Raw genomic sequence first — 16,808 nt, 5'->3', positions numbered from 1 at the left:
TAACCTTCCCTACGTCAAACAAAATATGCTGGATATGCTGCCTGTCTGTTTCTTTCCCTTTTTAATACATCCGCGAGGAGCCCCTGCACATACCAATAACCCCCCCCCCCCCCCCCCGGTGCGCTCACGGCTCCGCAGCGCCCCCTGGAGCCCGCGGGGCGCACGTACAGCGGTAGGAAGTGTTTCGGAAGTGAACGCAGACCAGAGAGACGAGTCCGCGGAAAGGGCGGAGGAAAGAGGAGGCTGCCGCCGCCGCCGAGTGCTGGACCGTAAACTGACGAACCATTGTGTCCATCGACAGCTTGGCAGATTTACCACATTATTCGCATTGCACGAGTCCAAAGAGAAACTTGCATGCGCCGCGGAATAGGACGGACGCTGCACGACGCGAGGTAAGCCAGTAGTCATCATCATCCTCCGGTAAAAACATGCACGGCGCACAGTAGCTAGCCACGGCTTTAAGTTAGCTAACCAGCAAGGTGTACGATGTATTTCCAAACAACTATTTCTGTAAACAACCATCGGACAGTGCGATGACGGTAATGACTATCCAGTAACCACACAACCGGGACAGCTGTAACGGCTGTTAACGTAAAGCCCCTAGCTAGATCTATTATTGACAATTGTGCGTTTTCTCCACACCGGTGTTTAGAAAAGCATCGTTGATAAAAGACTGATTGTATTTGCGTGCCTGCGTGGCGAAAGGCGTCTTTTGACACTGTAACGCGGTGGTTTGTCACGGGTAATTTTGGGATGTATTTTGCGTCTTGGATTACGTACTGAAAGCCAAAGCGCCATCAGCGGCTGGGTTCAACGTACGTGGCACTAAAGATTAATTACAATGTAACGACACCACATGCAAAGAAGAAACACAGTGTAGTTGTGGACTTTGGCAGTGTGAAGGTGGCGCCCAAAGCCTTATCTGACCTGCATCACCTCAGGGCACGCACAACAACAGGCAGACTGATTAAAAAGTGGTGGTTTCATTATGAGATACCTGTGCACCCCTTAGGTAAATAGTCTCGAGGAAAACGCAACGGGTTGTGAACACTGCAATACATTTCCTAATCTGGTCAGAGTCATCATGATATTCATCTCTATAGACATAAAATGTACAGCAAAAATGAGCATTATTCACATCACTTTCCTTTTATGAACTTTTAACCTCTTAACCTGGTGCTTGTTCTCCAGTTCGGCTTTACCCAAATCTAAAAGCTTCTTGTCTGGAGTTTACAGCCTTTAGGCCAGTGTAATCCTCATTTGAAAGACCTACAAAACTGATTTAAACAAATCTTTTTGCTGCATTGTTGCTCTTTTTTTTGCTGTTTTGTTGCATTTTCGTCACTTTTTCCATCTTTCTTTTGTCATTGTGTCATGTTGTTTCTTTTGTAACTTTCAACCTCGTTTTAGCCTTGTTTTTGTCATGATTTTGACACTTTTTTTCAAGTCGCTTCTAGATTTGGGTAATGAAAAACTGGAGACAATGTTCTTTGATCAGAAGAGGGTTAAGAGGTTATAGGAAAGTTATATGAATGCATGTTTTTTAAAGCTGAAATGACTCACAATTGACTCTCCAAATCACAACAATGCTGCCCAAGAAGTGACTTACTGTTTCGATCCAGCTCGCCAAAATAAAAGCACACAGTTTGTCTTTTGATTAGTTCAGGTACTTGCAACATTACAAGAATATAATTAAATACACAAGTGTTTTGTCTGTTAATAGTTAGGCAGAAAGAAAGTTGAACTAATGAATAAGATGGTGCTTTTATTTTGGTGTGCTGGATCGAAACAGGAAGTCACTTCTTAGGCGCCGTTGTTGTGATTATAAGTTTAGAGTCAATTGCCAACAATGAAAAGCTCTTGTAGCCCTAATTGAAAGAAAGACAAAACAAAAGCACTTTCACTATTTGGCAGTGAACAGATGTAGCCTATATGTTTGTTAAGTGGTGACGTCACAGCTCTACTTCCGGGTTCACAGATGTGTCAGAAATTAAAAAAAACTCTTTAATACCACAATAAATATTTCTGAAACTCAACAGAGAGTTACTGAACATACTTTTTTATCAGGCCCGCAAGCCAAAAACGGCGCAGCAGCTACGCTAACCCCGGAAGTACCGACTTAAGTAAATAATGCTTTTTTAGCAGTAGGTGCAGCATTTTTGGCTAATGAGTCTGAGAAATAAGTAGGTTCAGTCATTCTCCGTTGAGTTTCAGAAATATTGATTGTGGTATTAAAGAGTTTTTAATGTTTTTTTTTCTCGCATATTAGCCGGTATGCTAGGACCTGGAAGTGGATGTCGAGACATCACACTTTAAAACGTATATCTTTATGTTCCATTACATGGCAATTTTAGTTTTTGTTGTGAATTTGCACACAGAAAAGGAAGGACATATGAATAAATGTTGTTTTAATCTGAAATGACTCCAAATTCCCCCCTCCCAAAAGCTGTTGTACCCCTGATTGAAAGAAAAACAAAACAAAAACACTGCCCTGTCCTTCAAGAGACAATGGGCCCAGTTGAACAGGCACATTAGATCAATATGGCAAAACTCCAACAGCAGTGTAATGGCGTGCTTAAAGTTGGATTTTCACAGCATCTGGACAAGAGGGGGTGAATGGGGTGTTTTTTCATGTCGGGTGCAGGCTGAGGCTTAAAAAAAAAAAGCTCTTTGACTGTGGTCTGCACTTATGAATTGCTGCTGCTCTTTAATTAAAGCGTCAGATTTTTGTGGGTTTGTCCCTTCATGACTCCTCTTCATAGTCATAATCTTCACGTCATATTGTAGATATTGTAGACTATGCTGAATGTCACTGCAATAAGTACTCATTTATATCAAGACTTTTTTTTTTTATAGTAATTTATGATTAGATGATACAATCTGGACTTCATCTACCAATACTGGGACAATAATCCTTGTGATAAGTAAGAGCTGGTATCTGCAGGATGTCTGAGTGATTTGGATAACATTTGCCCTTGCACTTTCATGGTTTATGTTTAAGTTATGTTAAGTACACCTTTTCAGCTCATCAATTTGAGGGAAGACAGAGTTGTACTCATAGAGACAAGATATTTAGACGTCAGCAGATGCCATTGATATGAATAATTGCGGCTTTTGTGACATGCCAGTTCGATGTAATTGATTGTGCAGCCCTACATGCTGCCTTCACTGTCAGGCGTGTCACAGAGAAAGTGTGACATGGAGGTTACAGGGATGGGTTATCTAAGCGGCAGTAAAATTGCGTTCATGTTTTTATCTGGTCGTTGTTAAATGAAATTGCACCTTTATCAGACTTTGCTCAGATGTGGGTTAGACGGCCTCATCTGTGCTCCCGTACTGGGTCACTGTTTGCCTAGAGGGGAAATGAGCCGTGGAGGCGGCAAATCAATCTGTTTTCTGACCTGCAAATTATTGACGCTACATTTTTCATCTGTGTCTCCTTCCTACTGTACTTCTCGCCTCTCCTCGCCCCTTATCTGTCCTCCCTGTGCTATTTGTCTCTCATTGTTACAGAGAGAGTTGGAGAGGAGTTCTCTGGCAGGACGGAGGGCACCAGGGGTTTGCCAGGATCATGACTTTGGGGTGAAGGGGCATCCGTGCGGGGGGCACTCTCAGAGATTGGGGTGAGGAGCGGTGGAGGGCGGAGGGCATAGGTCGTATCCGTGGAGATGAAGCTCAAACAGCGCATGGTGGTGTTGTGTGCCGTGCTGCTCCTCCTGGGACTGGCCAAGATCTTCCTGCTGGACGGAGGAGAGGGGTCCGCAGCCAGCCGCCGGGACCTCCGGGCATTTCGCAAGGTCCGACTGTCCTGATGTCAAATATTACTTTATATAAAGACTGCACCATATACTGAATCACACAATTATTCTCATCCAACATCGCAACAAGCCACAAAACATCGCAAGAGGTCTCACAACTGACTAACTGAAAATCTAAAAACACATGACACTCAGTTTCAGTCATGATTAGGGCTGGGTATCAATAAAAAACAAAAAATACCAGTATTTTAACGATACTTGGTTTTTCGATACCGATACCTTTTCCGATACCTATCGAAACTAAAATATTTTGTCATCTACAACTAGGAAATAAAACGATAATGCGTGGGTGATATACAAATTTACAACATGGCAAATAGTTTGGGGAAAAATTGTGAAAAGGCAAAATTGTGTTAAAAAAAAAAAAAAAAAAGATAAAAATTGGGAATAAAAAATGAGGAAACCATTGGGGCAAGATAAGAAAAAAAATGTGATCCCGCAATCAATGCTTCTATTTTTTCGTTGCCGGTAGAACCTAAAATATTTTTCCGATACCATACTGGTATCATTTAACGGTGCCCAGCCCTAGTCTTGATGTTCCTAATTTATTTCCATTTTAGCCTATTTTTTACCTTTAGAGAATAATGTGAAGTGGGTGAAGTGACTTGACCAAGAATTTCCTGAGAATATGCCCTTCAGATGAGTCACTTAGTCCACTGTGCCACCACTGCTTGATACGTTTGCTTAACTCAATCATGTTCCGTCTGCTGCCCCCTGGTCCAGGTGTAACATTTTGCCCTTCTGTCCCCTCTCTCTCTCTCTCTCTCTCTTTCTCTTTCTCAGATGGAGGCCGGTCTGTCTTTGTCCCGGGGCGCCCGCCTCACACACACCCTGCAATCGCCGTGGGAGATCGCCAGTCAGTGGGTGGGTCCCAGAGAGGTGTACCCCGAGGAGACTCCCGAACTGGCGGCGGTGCTCACGGCCCTCAGCACGGCCCGGATAGAGCGCGCCGATGTGGGCTACAAGGGAACACAGCTCAAGGCACTGCTTGTTCTGGACGGGGGGCAGAAAGTCGTCTTCAAACCCAAGAGGTGATAAGTTTTAGTGGTACAAGTAATAGCAGATGAACATGGACTTCTCATAGTACTGGAGATAGTATTATCTAACTACAAAGTATAAATAGCAGTTCCACCAGTTTTAAAATGTACTTTTATTAAAGCCAGTAATATCTTTATTTCTTGTTATAAATGTTTTCTTGTTGTCCTGTGTTTATATTCTGTAGGTACAACAGAGATTATGTGGTGGAGGGTGAACCGTACGCGGGCTATGACCGGCACAATGCAGAGGTGGCTGCTTTTCACCTGGACAGGTATTTATGTATCAGTTTAAACATTTCTAACTACATAATAGAAGCAGTTATGCTACTCATCATCATACTGTTTAGTGCCAAACTCCAAGCAATTATTAAAACAGTCTCGTTATGTGTCGTTATGTGTTGAAGGATCCTGGGCTTCAGAAGAGCTCCTCTGGTCGTGGGACGTTACGTGAACCTGCGGACAGAGATCAAGCCAGTGGCCACAGACCAGCTGCTCAGCACCTTCCTCACACAGGGTCAGTGTTTCAGACATTCGGAGGCTTGGTTTTCTCATGTTATGCAGCCCTATAGAGGAGAAAGGTCTGTCTGGTGCTGAAGAAATGAACACTGGCTAATGCATACCAGCTTGTTGTGTTTGGTCCATGTGCTGTACTTACGGCAGATGGTTGTAATGTTCCGCGTGATTATGACAGTCGTATTACAGACCCCATTTGAAGCATCTATTATGAGCCATTTTCAAGGCTTTCAAGTTTAACATTTAAAAAAGCTTTACTTCAGACCGGTCCCATTGAATGAGTTCTAAATGTCACACTTTTTAAATGACAGGTTTATTAATGTGGCTACTTCCTGCCATTAGCGATCTCACAGTCCTGTGACTCATTTCACTTGCAGACTTTGAAGTCCTGGTCTCCACCAAAGGGTCTGAATGAATCGTTTCAGACAGTGACAAATGCAGACCAATGAATGCATCATCTAATTTTCCTGCAATAGCACTTCAAAGAAAGGGACTTTGCATTTGCACATCCTTAGTCACCGTCCCATTTTCATATAATACATTATGTAGCAAGGCATTACTTTGAAAACTAGTATTATATTGAGGCTTCTACTAATTAAGTTTGTGCTAATCCTAAACCCGGCATAAAATCGTTTGCCAAATATTTTGCTAAGTAAGCCCACAGAGGGAAAAAAGTGTTTATGTTTATGCTTATCAAATTGTAAAGGCCCTGTTCCTAATTTTCCCATTTTCAATCTGCAAAAGTCGTGGTCCAAACACATTCCTAATTTAAACTCCTATATTTGACACAAAACCTCTAAATTGATTTGTGTATGTTTTTGCAGGCAATAACACCTGTTTCTATGGGAAGTGTTACTACTGCCGGGAGAGCGAGCCGGCCTGTGCAGAGGGGGAAGTCATGGAGGGCTCGTTGACCCTGTGGCTGCCGGATGTGTGGCCCCTACAGAAGCACAGACACCCCTGGGGCCGCACCTACAGGGAGGGCAAACTGGCCAGGTACATCCTACTCCATTATTTAGACTGTGACAGAAAATAAACACACAAAGATCAGTGTAGGATTTGTATTTTGGGAACTTTCTATTTAAGTGACAGCAGCGGAGGGAACTTTGCTGTCAAGAAGTTAGGATTTTTTTGTAAATGAAAGTCTTAGTATCCTGACTACACGATATAGTAGAAAGTCTAATATTGTGATAGTATTATTGATATATTTCCCTTAGATTGCGATGGTAATAATTTAGTGATGTATTGTGCAGCTCTATATGTAATTGCAAAGTCATAGTCCTGATTGGCTTCACCCTCCACCTCTTCCATGATGGATTTAGATTAGTTGTGTCACTTACACTTGTTAAATATTCTCTGTCAGCAAAGAGGCCCACAGGGAGATCGAAGGGAAATGTATTTATGGTTGCAGTGAAAGAGGAAATAAGCTTGTTGGTGTGACAGAAGGGGATGTAGAGGCTGGACATCCCAAACCAGCCGCAGTGAGGTTTTTGATCAGGGCAAATCCTGTTCAGAGAGACTTCATTAAATATTTAAAGGAAAAGGACTGAGCGCCTGCTGAGTCAAAGCTCAATATGTGCTGTGTAACTGTGAAACCCTGCACAGCTCAGCGGGACACGGGTGCCTGGAGAGGCCTCTGATACACCACATTCTCATTCAGGACAAATATTTGAGATGATACGACATGCTTCGGCACACACGCCTTTTTATCGCTGAAAATAATCAATCTTTCCTTTCTAATCTTTTCAGAAAGGGCTTGTAAGGAATTTATATTCTCTGTTTATATCCACCGTTTTGCTGTGCTTCATGTGAAAATGAATATAATGGCAAAACATTGTGGCCTGTTCATTCTACCTTTTGTCACAATAAGTTTAGAATTCAGTAGATAATTGGTCTCAAACCTTTTGGTCACCATGAGCAACTTTTCACTCAATAAAACATGCAGGGAAGATGATATTTAATGTGGTTATACTTTAGCTAATTTAGTTACCCTTTCATTCTTTATTTTATCTACCTAAAGGTTTTCAGATAATGTCTGTTCGTGTGTAACTCTCTCAGTCTTGATCAGGACTTGATATTTGCTGTTTTATGTAGTAGTTACTTTGGGAAATAGTGGAGACCTCTGATCTAGATAATGGTTAATGCATCATATAAGAAAAATGTGTTCAGGTGTAGGCATTCTTGGAACTCTTGAACACTACCAAGCCCTAGTCAATGGTAAAATGAAAAGGTTGTCATGATTGCTGTATTACTGGGATCCCTGTATTTGCTCTTGTTCAGTATTGTGTTATTGCCCAGGTGGGAGTACGATGAGAGCTACTGTGACGCTGTGAAGAAGATGCCTCCGTACGACGCAGGCCCCAGACTCCTGGACGTGATCGACACAGCCATCTTTGACTATCTGATCGGAAATGCTGACCGCCATCACTACGAGAGCTTCCAGGACGACGGAGGGGCGAGCATGCTTATCTTACTCGACAACGCCAAGAGGTGAGCTACAAGGATCAGTATGACCCGACCGTGCTCGTGTTACTGTCTTAGTAAGCGGGGAGTGTGTTACTGGATTGTGGGGAGATTAATAGCACTGTTTTGACAAAGTGGTCCTATCTTGTTTTTCCCAAATAAGTGTTTCAGAATGTTAACTTCCTTTTAATTGCTTTTAGAGGTTCTGAAATGACTTCCCTTTTCAAGAACTCCTTTATCACCAATGAAAGTGTTTCTCGGGTTGACTCATAGTAAACACAGTAAACACTCATAGCAGGATTAAGTGAGTGAAGGCGCTGAAAGTACAGCGATAGGACAGTAATGGGACATTTTCTGCGGTCAAATTCAGTATTACGAACGTTTCTATAAGTACATTATAGAACAGGCAATGACACGAAAAGAATACAAACATTTAATCCTGTCATATTAAAATAGACTGCTAAATGCAAGACCCATGCAGCATCTGTGAGTCTAACCTCGTTAAAGTGGCGTCCTATAGACCCTTTTTTACGGAGCATGAGGCTAGTTCTGTTTTAATCAAAGTGCCATTTCCAGTACATGTACACTGATTTGGGAAACGAGATAAGATCAAAACTGTCAAAACTGAAATGTCTCCCAAGCTCCTTATGATCTAGTGAATAATAATGATAATGATGATAATAATAACATATTAATAATAATGCATTAGTCTTATATAATGCTTTTCCAGACGCTCAAAGTCACTTTACAAGTACATGCATTATTCATTCCCTCCATACTCTGTGATGGTAAGCGAGGCAACCAGTCTGCGCCATCAGTGACCACCACCACCAACCACTCACTCACTACATTCACCTCAGGCTTCCTGGTGTTCCCAAACGGTCTCCCACCCAAGTACCAGCCAGGCCCTTCTCTGCCTAACTATCAAGGTCTGACTTTATCAGGCAGAGCAAAGGTGGTATTGCCTAAATAATATCAAGCATAAAAAGAACAAAAATAACCGTTACGTTGGGTGCATAATAATAGTAAAAGAGCAATATGATTTTAAATTTTGTTAGTCACGTCTAAAATACCTACATGTTATCCAAGTATGAGACCCCACACAAAGTTTTTTACATGTTATTATCCATCAATGCACCACAAACCTTTTCAATTTAAAAATAACCTTTTGTGCTTTACTGCAGTAGTGACACGGTAAATTTTAAAAAATCCAATTATATTATTAATAGTTGTCGACCGATAGATGGGTATTTTACTATACTACTATATATATCGGACGATATATAAATATCTCTGGAACCAAAAGTGATAGAGACTTAATTGGAAAGAGCTCACAACTCACAACTTTCTAAACCCCAGGGGAGCTGAGAAACATTGTGGTGAAAATCACAAATTTGTCCACCTCGGGTCATATTTTATATTTCTTACTGTTCGTAGTAATAAGAGATAGAGACTTACATATAGACAAGACATTTTTTAAATATCTGTCAAAAATATTGGCCAAAACATTGGCGGTGCATATCGTCATCGGCCTTAGAAAAAAACATATCAGTCGACCTCTAATTATTAGAATAAAGGTTCATCAGAGACCTTCATGTAGTCATAGATAAAGCTTGTCAGAATTTTTTGTTGGCTTGATCTGACAGAACAGGACAATCTTAGTAAAAGGAGCAGAGACATTTTGTAAAGCTTCAGAGTTGTCATCACCAGCATCTTCTGTGTTTTACCTCAACAATCACTTAATGGGGCCCATCAGATATTAGGAAAGTGCCTTTGTAAGTCCATGCTTGAGGAGACAGAGAGAGGAAGTCTTCCTTCTGGGTCAGTGGAGCTGTATCGGGCACAGTGCATTTGAAGTTGGTGCTTTGTAGTTTGTGGCAGCACAGTGTGGCTAATGCATTTTGATGGCCTCTCTGAGCCGCAGTGCTGCAGACTGCTGTTTCCTACTTAAGTCTATCACAGCAAATTATACGTTTTCTGTTTTTTACTCTGTGCAGTTTTGGGAACGCAGCCCTAGATGAGAGGAGCATCCTGGCACCGCTCTATCAGTGCTGCATGTGAGTATTTTCTGGTTTGGGCCTTTTTAAGACTTGTCCCTTCTATCCAGCTGTTTGGAGGATTTCGGTTGAATTATTTATTACTGTTGTTGTAATAGTAATTTAACATCTCACGAAACCAATGAGTAAATCTTAAGACAGTCATATGTTCTTTCATTTTGTATTTTTCTTCCAGAACCAACACAACAGATGATCAGCCTTTTACCTTGAGATTAGCGTAGGCTTTCGCATAGTAAGCCATCTCCATCTCCCATCTCCTATCTCGTACGACCTGAGGGCTTAAAATAAAGTATAATGTAAAAGAAAGGACTAATACATTTATCACACAAAAAAAAACTGTATTTAATGTAATCAGCTACAGGTTGACAGACACCAGTTTGTTTTTATGGTAACCCAAGGCCTGGATAAATGGAGATGGATGTAATAAAGTAAATACATAGATTGTGAAGTGAGAGAATATGAGGCCAAATTACAATAAGCCAAATGCCCATCTCAGGTCGCCTGTTGCATTATGGGTAATGGAATCTCTTTTGGCTACTAAACAGTATTGATAGTTAGCGTAAAGCAACGAAGAAAGCTCTGATTTGGACCGTTTAAACCGCTGGAATGTTGATGATATAAAGTGCTTTTGTCGTCACCGTGGAGCTTATTATGATATTAGCATAAAGTCTATTTTTACAACCTCGGCTGCGTACGGAGATAGACAGAACTGAACGGCCGTTCATATGTAGAGATGCTGTTAAAGTGACGACCAGTCCTTGTTCACATAGTTGGAGTAACTATGTGAGGAAAACATTTCTGACCCTTGAAACTGTTGGACAAAGTGCAGGGTCTGAAACTGTCGCCGATATTTAGAACATTTAAATTGGAGTGAGAAATAAACACGTAGAGTCCTTTTTTTTGTCAATAAGGAGGTGGACCGTAAACAAAATCTTTTTTTATTATTATTGTGACCAGAGAGATCCATGTACACATATAGGCTAGGCCATCTAAATTCACTTTATTTGTATTTTTTACGAGTGATCTGATGGTGAACAACATGGCTAATTGATCACTAATTTGACAGACGGAAATGTACCCACTTATTTTAACATCAACACCGTTTTAAAACTTTTCCGTGCAATTTCAAGACGAATTCAAATTATTTAAAAAGTGGTGGGGTCTGTGTCGGGCATATCCCAGGTCCTGTCGTCCCCCTGTCCACTATGGTCCGCTCCTACCTACGGAGCCACCGTCCTGACTTTTTTGCAAGAAATGTCACTTGAGACTTATAGGGCCAGATCTTGTGGCGGCGCACGGGGCGACGCAGGCTCTTGGCGAATTATTTTCCGATTGGCGGCGCTATATGTGCCATTCGCCTCCGCCACCTGTGAGGGGGCGTCACAAGAGGAGGTGACTGCACTGATGGAAACACGGCTGACATTCACTTCCTCGTTTACATTGCGCTGTCTTGCGTTCTTTCTTAAGCCTTAGGCTCTCACAGGTCAAACTGTGAGAGCCTAAGAGTGAGCTAAACATCGTTTAGCTCACGATTAGCCCCCATCGTGAGCTAAACGATGTTCACGTCTCGAGAGAAAAAGAGCTACAGCGCCCGCTGTGGCGCGGATCGGCCGCGCTTGGCGTGAATGCGAAGCAAAACAAAACCACATGTTCACCCCACACAACCACTCTCCTGGACGCGGAGTCGATCTGGTTGGAGGAAAATTTGTGTCTCTCCACCCACTTAAATGCGCTAAGTCTGGAGTGGCAAGATCACAAAGTGCGCTCCTACTGAGCACAAAATATCACGCTATCGTCTCCGTTTTGATGCACAAGATCGGGCCCATAGTCTTTAAACACATGCCCATAAGCCTTATGGGTCACGGTTATGGCTCAATATACTTCAGTGTTCATGCTCCGCTGCCTGAACTCGCTCACACATTTCAATGGCGGAGTGGTTTGTTTGGTAGCCGAAATTAGGAGCCTGATTGACCTACGCATGCGCAGTCGAGATGGGCATTCGGCTTATTGAAATAACTAGAGAGCTTCCCATGTCATGGGCTTTTCATTTTCTGTGGAATTCCTTGAAATAATGAAGCTGTTTGAAAATATGTGCTTTCAGATGTTATTTTCTGAACTTTGTCCAAAACACTTCAAACAGATTGAAAGGAACCTTGAGTTTTCACTTGAAGCTTTAAATAAGTCAAACTTTAATAATATACCCTGTATATATATATTTCAACTCATCAAACACCCTGCAGTTTAAATCCGCAGTTTAACTAATGTAAAATACTGTACTTTCTGTATTGTTAAAGTCAGACTCAGACATAGACTGCTGAGGGTGTCTTCTTTTGAAGCCGGAATAGTGCCACCTAAACATTGGCATTGAAAAGAATTTTGTAAAAAAAAAAAAAAAAAAAAATGGTTGTAATTAGTAATTAGTTTTAATTACTTAATATGCACTGAAAATGAAATATTGACATTGAAACTTTTAAGATATTTTTCATACAGACAACTCTACAATCTTCATAATTTTGGTGGATTTTTATTTTTCAATCCCAACCAATGTCTGTTGAATAGATTAATGGCCCCGCTTCCAGGGGCCACCCCTTCACCGCAAGAAAGGCGACAGAGAAGTGAGTCCAAAAAACCAAGCATCGTCCGAAACTGAGACGACTGGCATCGGGGAAAAAAAGGCATCAATCGAATATGCAAGGATTGTTACTGAAACCGAAAAACGTTTGATATTGAGAAAACCCCGACATTGAGGAAAAACATTTGGATTGCCATTGCAATAAAACTAGTAGTATAAACAAACACAAATAAATCTACTAAATGAATGAAGATTGTAGTTTTGTTTGTATAAAAATAGCTCCCCTATAGAATTCAGCATGGGCTGCCTGAAGCTCGTTCATGCAATTTGGCTTTGATTTTGGAGCCAGTGCCTTTATTTAGAGTAAGGTGAAGGTAAAAATAGTGATAGGAAGAACATGATGATGTTACACTTGTTCAGACAAACACATGGAGGTCAGAATGACAAGCCTGTGTTCAATACTGACTTAAGGTTGGATTATACTTGATGCAAGGTCCGTGGACAGCACTTTGCTAAGAAGAAGCAAATAGTTTAGTTTCCACTTTAATGACGGCAATAAAAACCTTCTGGGAGTTCATGCATGGTGACCTCTCTGTTTCACATACGTGCAAATCTGTGGCCTTTCAGCGAAGGACAATGCCATTCATGTGAATTGTGTAGATCTGCAATTTAAAAAAATGAAGAGGGGGTATGTGGCTAGCGTGTAAATAAACCATGCACTGGCTGAAGCTTGTTTTAGTTTTGTTTAGTTTTAGTTTATTTGTTTATTTGAGCAGTTGAAATTCTGCTCAAAAGGAGTGGGCCAAAGCAAAAGCTTATAAACGCCCAACCCCGAAATCAATACAATAAAAATGTATATTACAACAATAGGACAAAAGAACATATTGCAAGTACAAAGTACGAGACCCTTGGAACACAGCATGCACACGTATACACAATGTACCCGATTGCGATTGAACTTTACACATTATCAGTGATACATCAATGATACATTTAGCAATTGTAAAATGTTCACTGGTGCTGTTAACCCAAATATGCCATATACTGTATGGTCCATGGCTTAAGCCACAGGAGCCTCCAGCTCCAGGCTGAGTGAGCCCCGCTGCCCCGCGCTCACTTCACCTGGGCAGCGCAACAGCTGCCTGCATCGGCCGGCTGACTGTAGGCTCGTCTACTCGCTGACCCCGCTACAACAGCGGCAGCACGCTAATGCATCAGTCTGCACAACAAAGTTACGCCGACACAGCGCGCAACTGTGCATGAGACTGAGCACCAAACTACTGCAAGTTTTGTGATGACTGTAGCTTTTATATTTGACAATAGCGTGAAACGTGAGAGCATCTACAAGCTAATCTTTAAAGCTAGCGGATAGCCACATTTACTGTGAAGCTAAATCCTTTGGCTAAATTGTTTAATGCGCAGTTGCGGTCAGTGAGGAGAGGGCTGACCTCTCCAGGTGGACTGTGCGGTCAGTGAGGAGAGGGCTGACCTCTCCAGGTGGACCATGTGGTCATTGGGTGGTTCTGACGTGGTTTCTGCTGATCAGAGATGTTAACGTTGGCAAGTTTAGTAAAACTGTCCAAAGACACTTGCAACTATTCAATATGCCAAAGCATTTGTAAGCTTTTAGTAGCCCACTGTAGCCAGAAAAAACTGATACCATTTTAGTTTGTATGGTATAGGGTGGCATATTCTGCAGTGTGTGTTATATTTCTATAAATAGTCAATAAAAGTTTAAAATCTATACTTAAAAATCGAAAATGTAACAATATTTGATCCTTTTTTTAAATAATTAAAATAGAAGACAGTATCTTCTGATGTACAGAACCTGATTTAGAATTTCACATTATGTGCAAATCATTTACTCTCTCTGTCCACTGAAGCCATGAGGAGAACTACAGTTCTAAAACAATGAAATGAACAATGAAACTTTAGTGTTGAATTAATATAGTTGTCCATCATATGCACTACAAAAAAGGGGATTGTTGTATGTAACCATGTAACCTATGTAATCATAGAATCTACGTGTTCTGTTCAAAAAAATGCCCACAAACCACGTGTTCCGCCACGGCCCCATGAACTGTCATCTTATTCACTATATATGTGTTTGCATATCTGGTTTCAGGATTCGAGTGTCCACATGGAACAGACTAAATCTTTTGAGGAACGGGGTTTTGAATTCGGCGATGCGTCAGGCTCTTGCTTTCGACCCGATCCAGCCGGTTTTGGCCGAGTCCCACCTGGCAGCTCTGGACCGGCGCCTGTCCGGGATCGTCGCCACCGTCAAACAGTGCATGGAAGCACAAGGCCCAGACAATACACTAATAGAGGACCGAATGAACCTCCCTCATCCGTAATGGGACACTGGACGGGACAAACCGGTGCCATTGCTCAGATGAAACAGAAAACAAAACAAATACTGGTTAAACTATTTATAAAAATCTCTAAAAGGATTGACAAGGTGGGTCACAGACTAAAAGATTCACCTTTTTACTGGAGACGTGGCATTTTCAGTGTCTAAAAATCATGGATTTTTTCCCAACTGCACTACAGAGCAGATCTGCTGTATCTCTGAGAACTACTGGACAGAATCTGAGACACTGAGTGACTTTATGAGCCATCAGTGAGTCGTCAAAGGCTCCCGTGTATTTAAAAGCTTCAGCGCTCAAAAACTCGTAAAGATTATATGGCTTTGACTTTATTTCATGAAATAAAATTTTGACTTTACAGCCCTGAATTAGAATTTGAAAAAAAAAGGTTGATTTATTTCAGTTGTTTGGTTCGAAGCGTAAGTTTATAGTGCGGCAGTGATTACCGATTTTGTACGTTGTGCCTTTGGGCAAGAGACTTCCCCTGTCTTGATTATGTACTATGATGTAAGATTGTGGTTGGCCGACATATCAGGCCAATATTTGGGTATTTTACAATACCCAAATATTGTAAAATACCCAAATCACAACTTTGTACACTTTTTGTAGACTTTTGCTTATAATTTGGAACCATACGGCTTACCGTTTTTTGTTTTGGAAACTACTGATCTTTGTCTTCCAAACAAGCTCCCTCTGAAGTCCATACTAAACATGAATAGCCTGAACAAATCAGCCCTGTGCCCCTCATACAGCGCCCCCTTCTGTCACAGTTCAACACTGACACATTTTACTGTTTGCATCGGCCTTACAAAAACCCATATCGGTCGACCTCAATAAGATAGGACTTAACTGAATAGAGAAATTGACTTGTTACATCAGTTGTGCAATCAAAGAATAACAGGATAATGTGCAAACAAGTAAGTGTTAATAGAGGTATCTTAACACATTGAGTGCCAAAAACGAAAAAAGTTGTTTTTGTTTTAATTACAAAAAAATAGAGACTCTGATACACCTGTGTGATTTTTGGGAGCTCTGTGATGAACAGAAATGACGATCTGGACATTTCATCTGTGCATTTAATCACAATGTTAATCACAATCACAAATGAACATTAGTTCGTTAGTTCAGAGTGTGTCTTCAATGCCCCGCCCAGGGGTCCTGCAGCAGCGGTGCTTAGAGAGAGAGAGGAGGAAGTGAAAGCAGAGGGGATCTCCACACCTTGTGCTTCAGATCACTCTTCATTTTTTTTATTAGAAGACCAATGAGGTCAGCAAGCCGACAGTTTTGTATGATCTAAAAATAAACTTTGTGTCAGTGCCTGTTACCACGGGTCACCACCGCATCCTCGGCTCACAACGTATTTTTCTCTCTTCTTTCAGCTCTATGTTCTCTTAAAACAACCTGAAACTCACACCTAGGCATTCTCAATAGTCAAAGTTCTTTTCTTAAACCCCCGTTTTCAGCCAAAGCCCAGTGAAGAGAGTGAAATGAGGGAGACAGTTGTGTTTCCTAAAACACCCAATATCTCCGATTCTAGAAAAAAAAACTGTGATTTTGATCAAAACTAGCCTCTGTTAACTTAGGATTTTCAGGAACCGAGGAACGTAGAATTAAACCGGTTTCACCTATGGAGAGCTTCGAATTTCATCTTTCAATCGAGCTGTAGCATTAGTCCATAGCTATAGCATAAAATACGCTGTGGTTGCTACAAATATCAGGAAATATGGTCTGGATTGTTGGCACTCTACAGCTAAATCCCAAAAACAGCGCAGCACTCAATGTGATAAATACAAAGAATAAGAAAAACTTGGGGGTAAGAATACAGGCGCTCGTCATATAATTAGAATTTCATGAAAAATTGCATTTACTTACAACTTAAACTGTGAATATATGATGGACTCATTACATGCACAAGTGACATATGTAGCCTTTATTTGTATCATTTTGATAATTATGGCTCACAGTTTGTAAAAACCCCA

General features: G+C 41.3%; 1 protein-coding gene across 1 annotated transcript; it reads left to right on the top strand.

Moving 5' to 3' along the window:
- The first annotated feature begins 175 nt into the window (after window positions 1-175).
- Window positions 176-15,280, top strand: fam20b (FAM20B glycosaminoglycan xylosylkinase). The gene is made up of 9 exons (XM_079575162.1): window positions 176-392; window positions 3,514-3,797; window positions 4,602-4,849; window positions 5,041-5,127; window positions 5,260-5,369; window positions 6,193-6,364; window positions 7,667-7,858; window positions 9,829-9,888; window positions 14,586-15,280. Exons 2-9 carry the CDS (start codon window positions 3,669-3,671, stop codon window positions 14,815-14,817), a joined length of 1,230 nt encoding a protein of 409 aa, XP_079431288.1. The 5' UTR covers window positions 176-392; window positions 3,514-3,668; the 3' UTR covers window positions 14,818-15,280.
- The last annotated feature ends 1,528 nt before the right edge of the window (window positions 15,281-16,808 follow it).

The sequence above is a fragment of the Gobius niger genome, assembly GCF_951799975.1.
Source record: "Gobius niger genome assembly, chromosome: 17".
NCBI classification, from domain to species: domain Eukaryota; kingdom Metazoa; phylum Chordata; class Actinopteri; order Gobiiformes; family Gobiidae; genus Gobius; species Gobius niger.
Note: the sequence above shows the minus strand (reverse complement) of the source record. Positions and strands in the feature narration are given on the sequence as shown.

Coding starts and splice junctions, on each gene's coding strand:
- fam20b (XM_079575162.1), top strand. CDS start 3,669: ATGAAGCTCAAACAGCGCATGGTGGTGTTGTGTGCCGTGCTGCTCCTC. Junction 5,370..6,192: donor CAGCACCTTCCTCACACAGG/GTCAGTGTTTCA, acceptor ATGTTTTTGCAG/GCAATAACACCTGTTTCTAT. Junction 9,889..14,585: donor CCGCTCTATCAGTGCTGCAT/GTGAGTATTTTC, acceptor ATCTGGTTTCAG/GATTCGAGTGTCCACATGGA.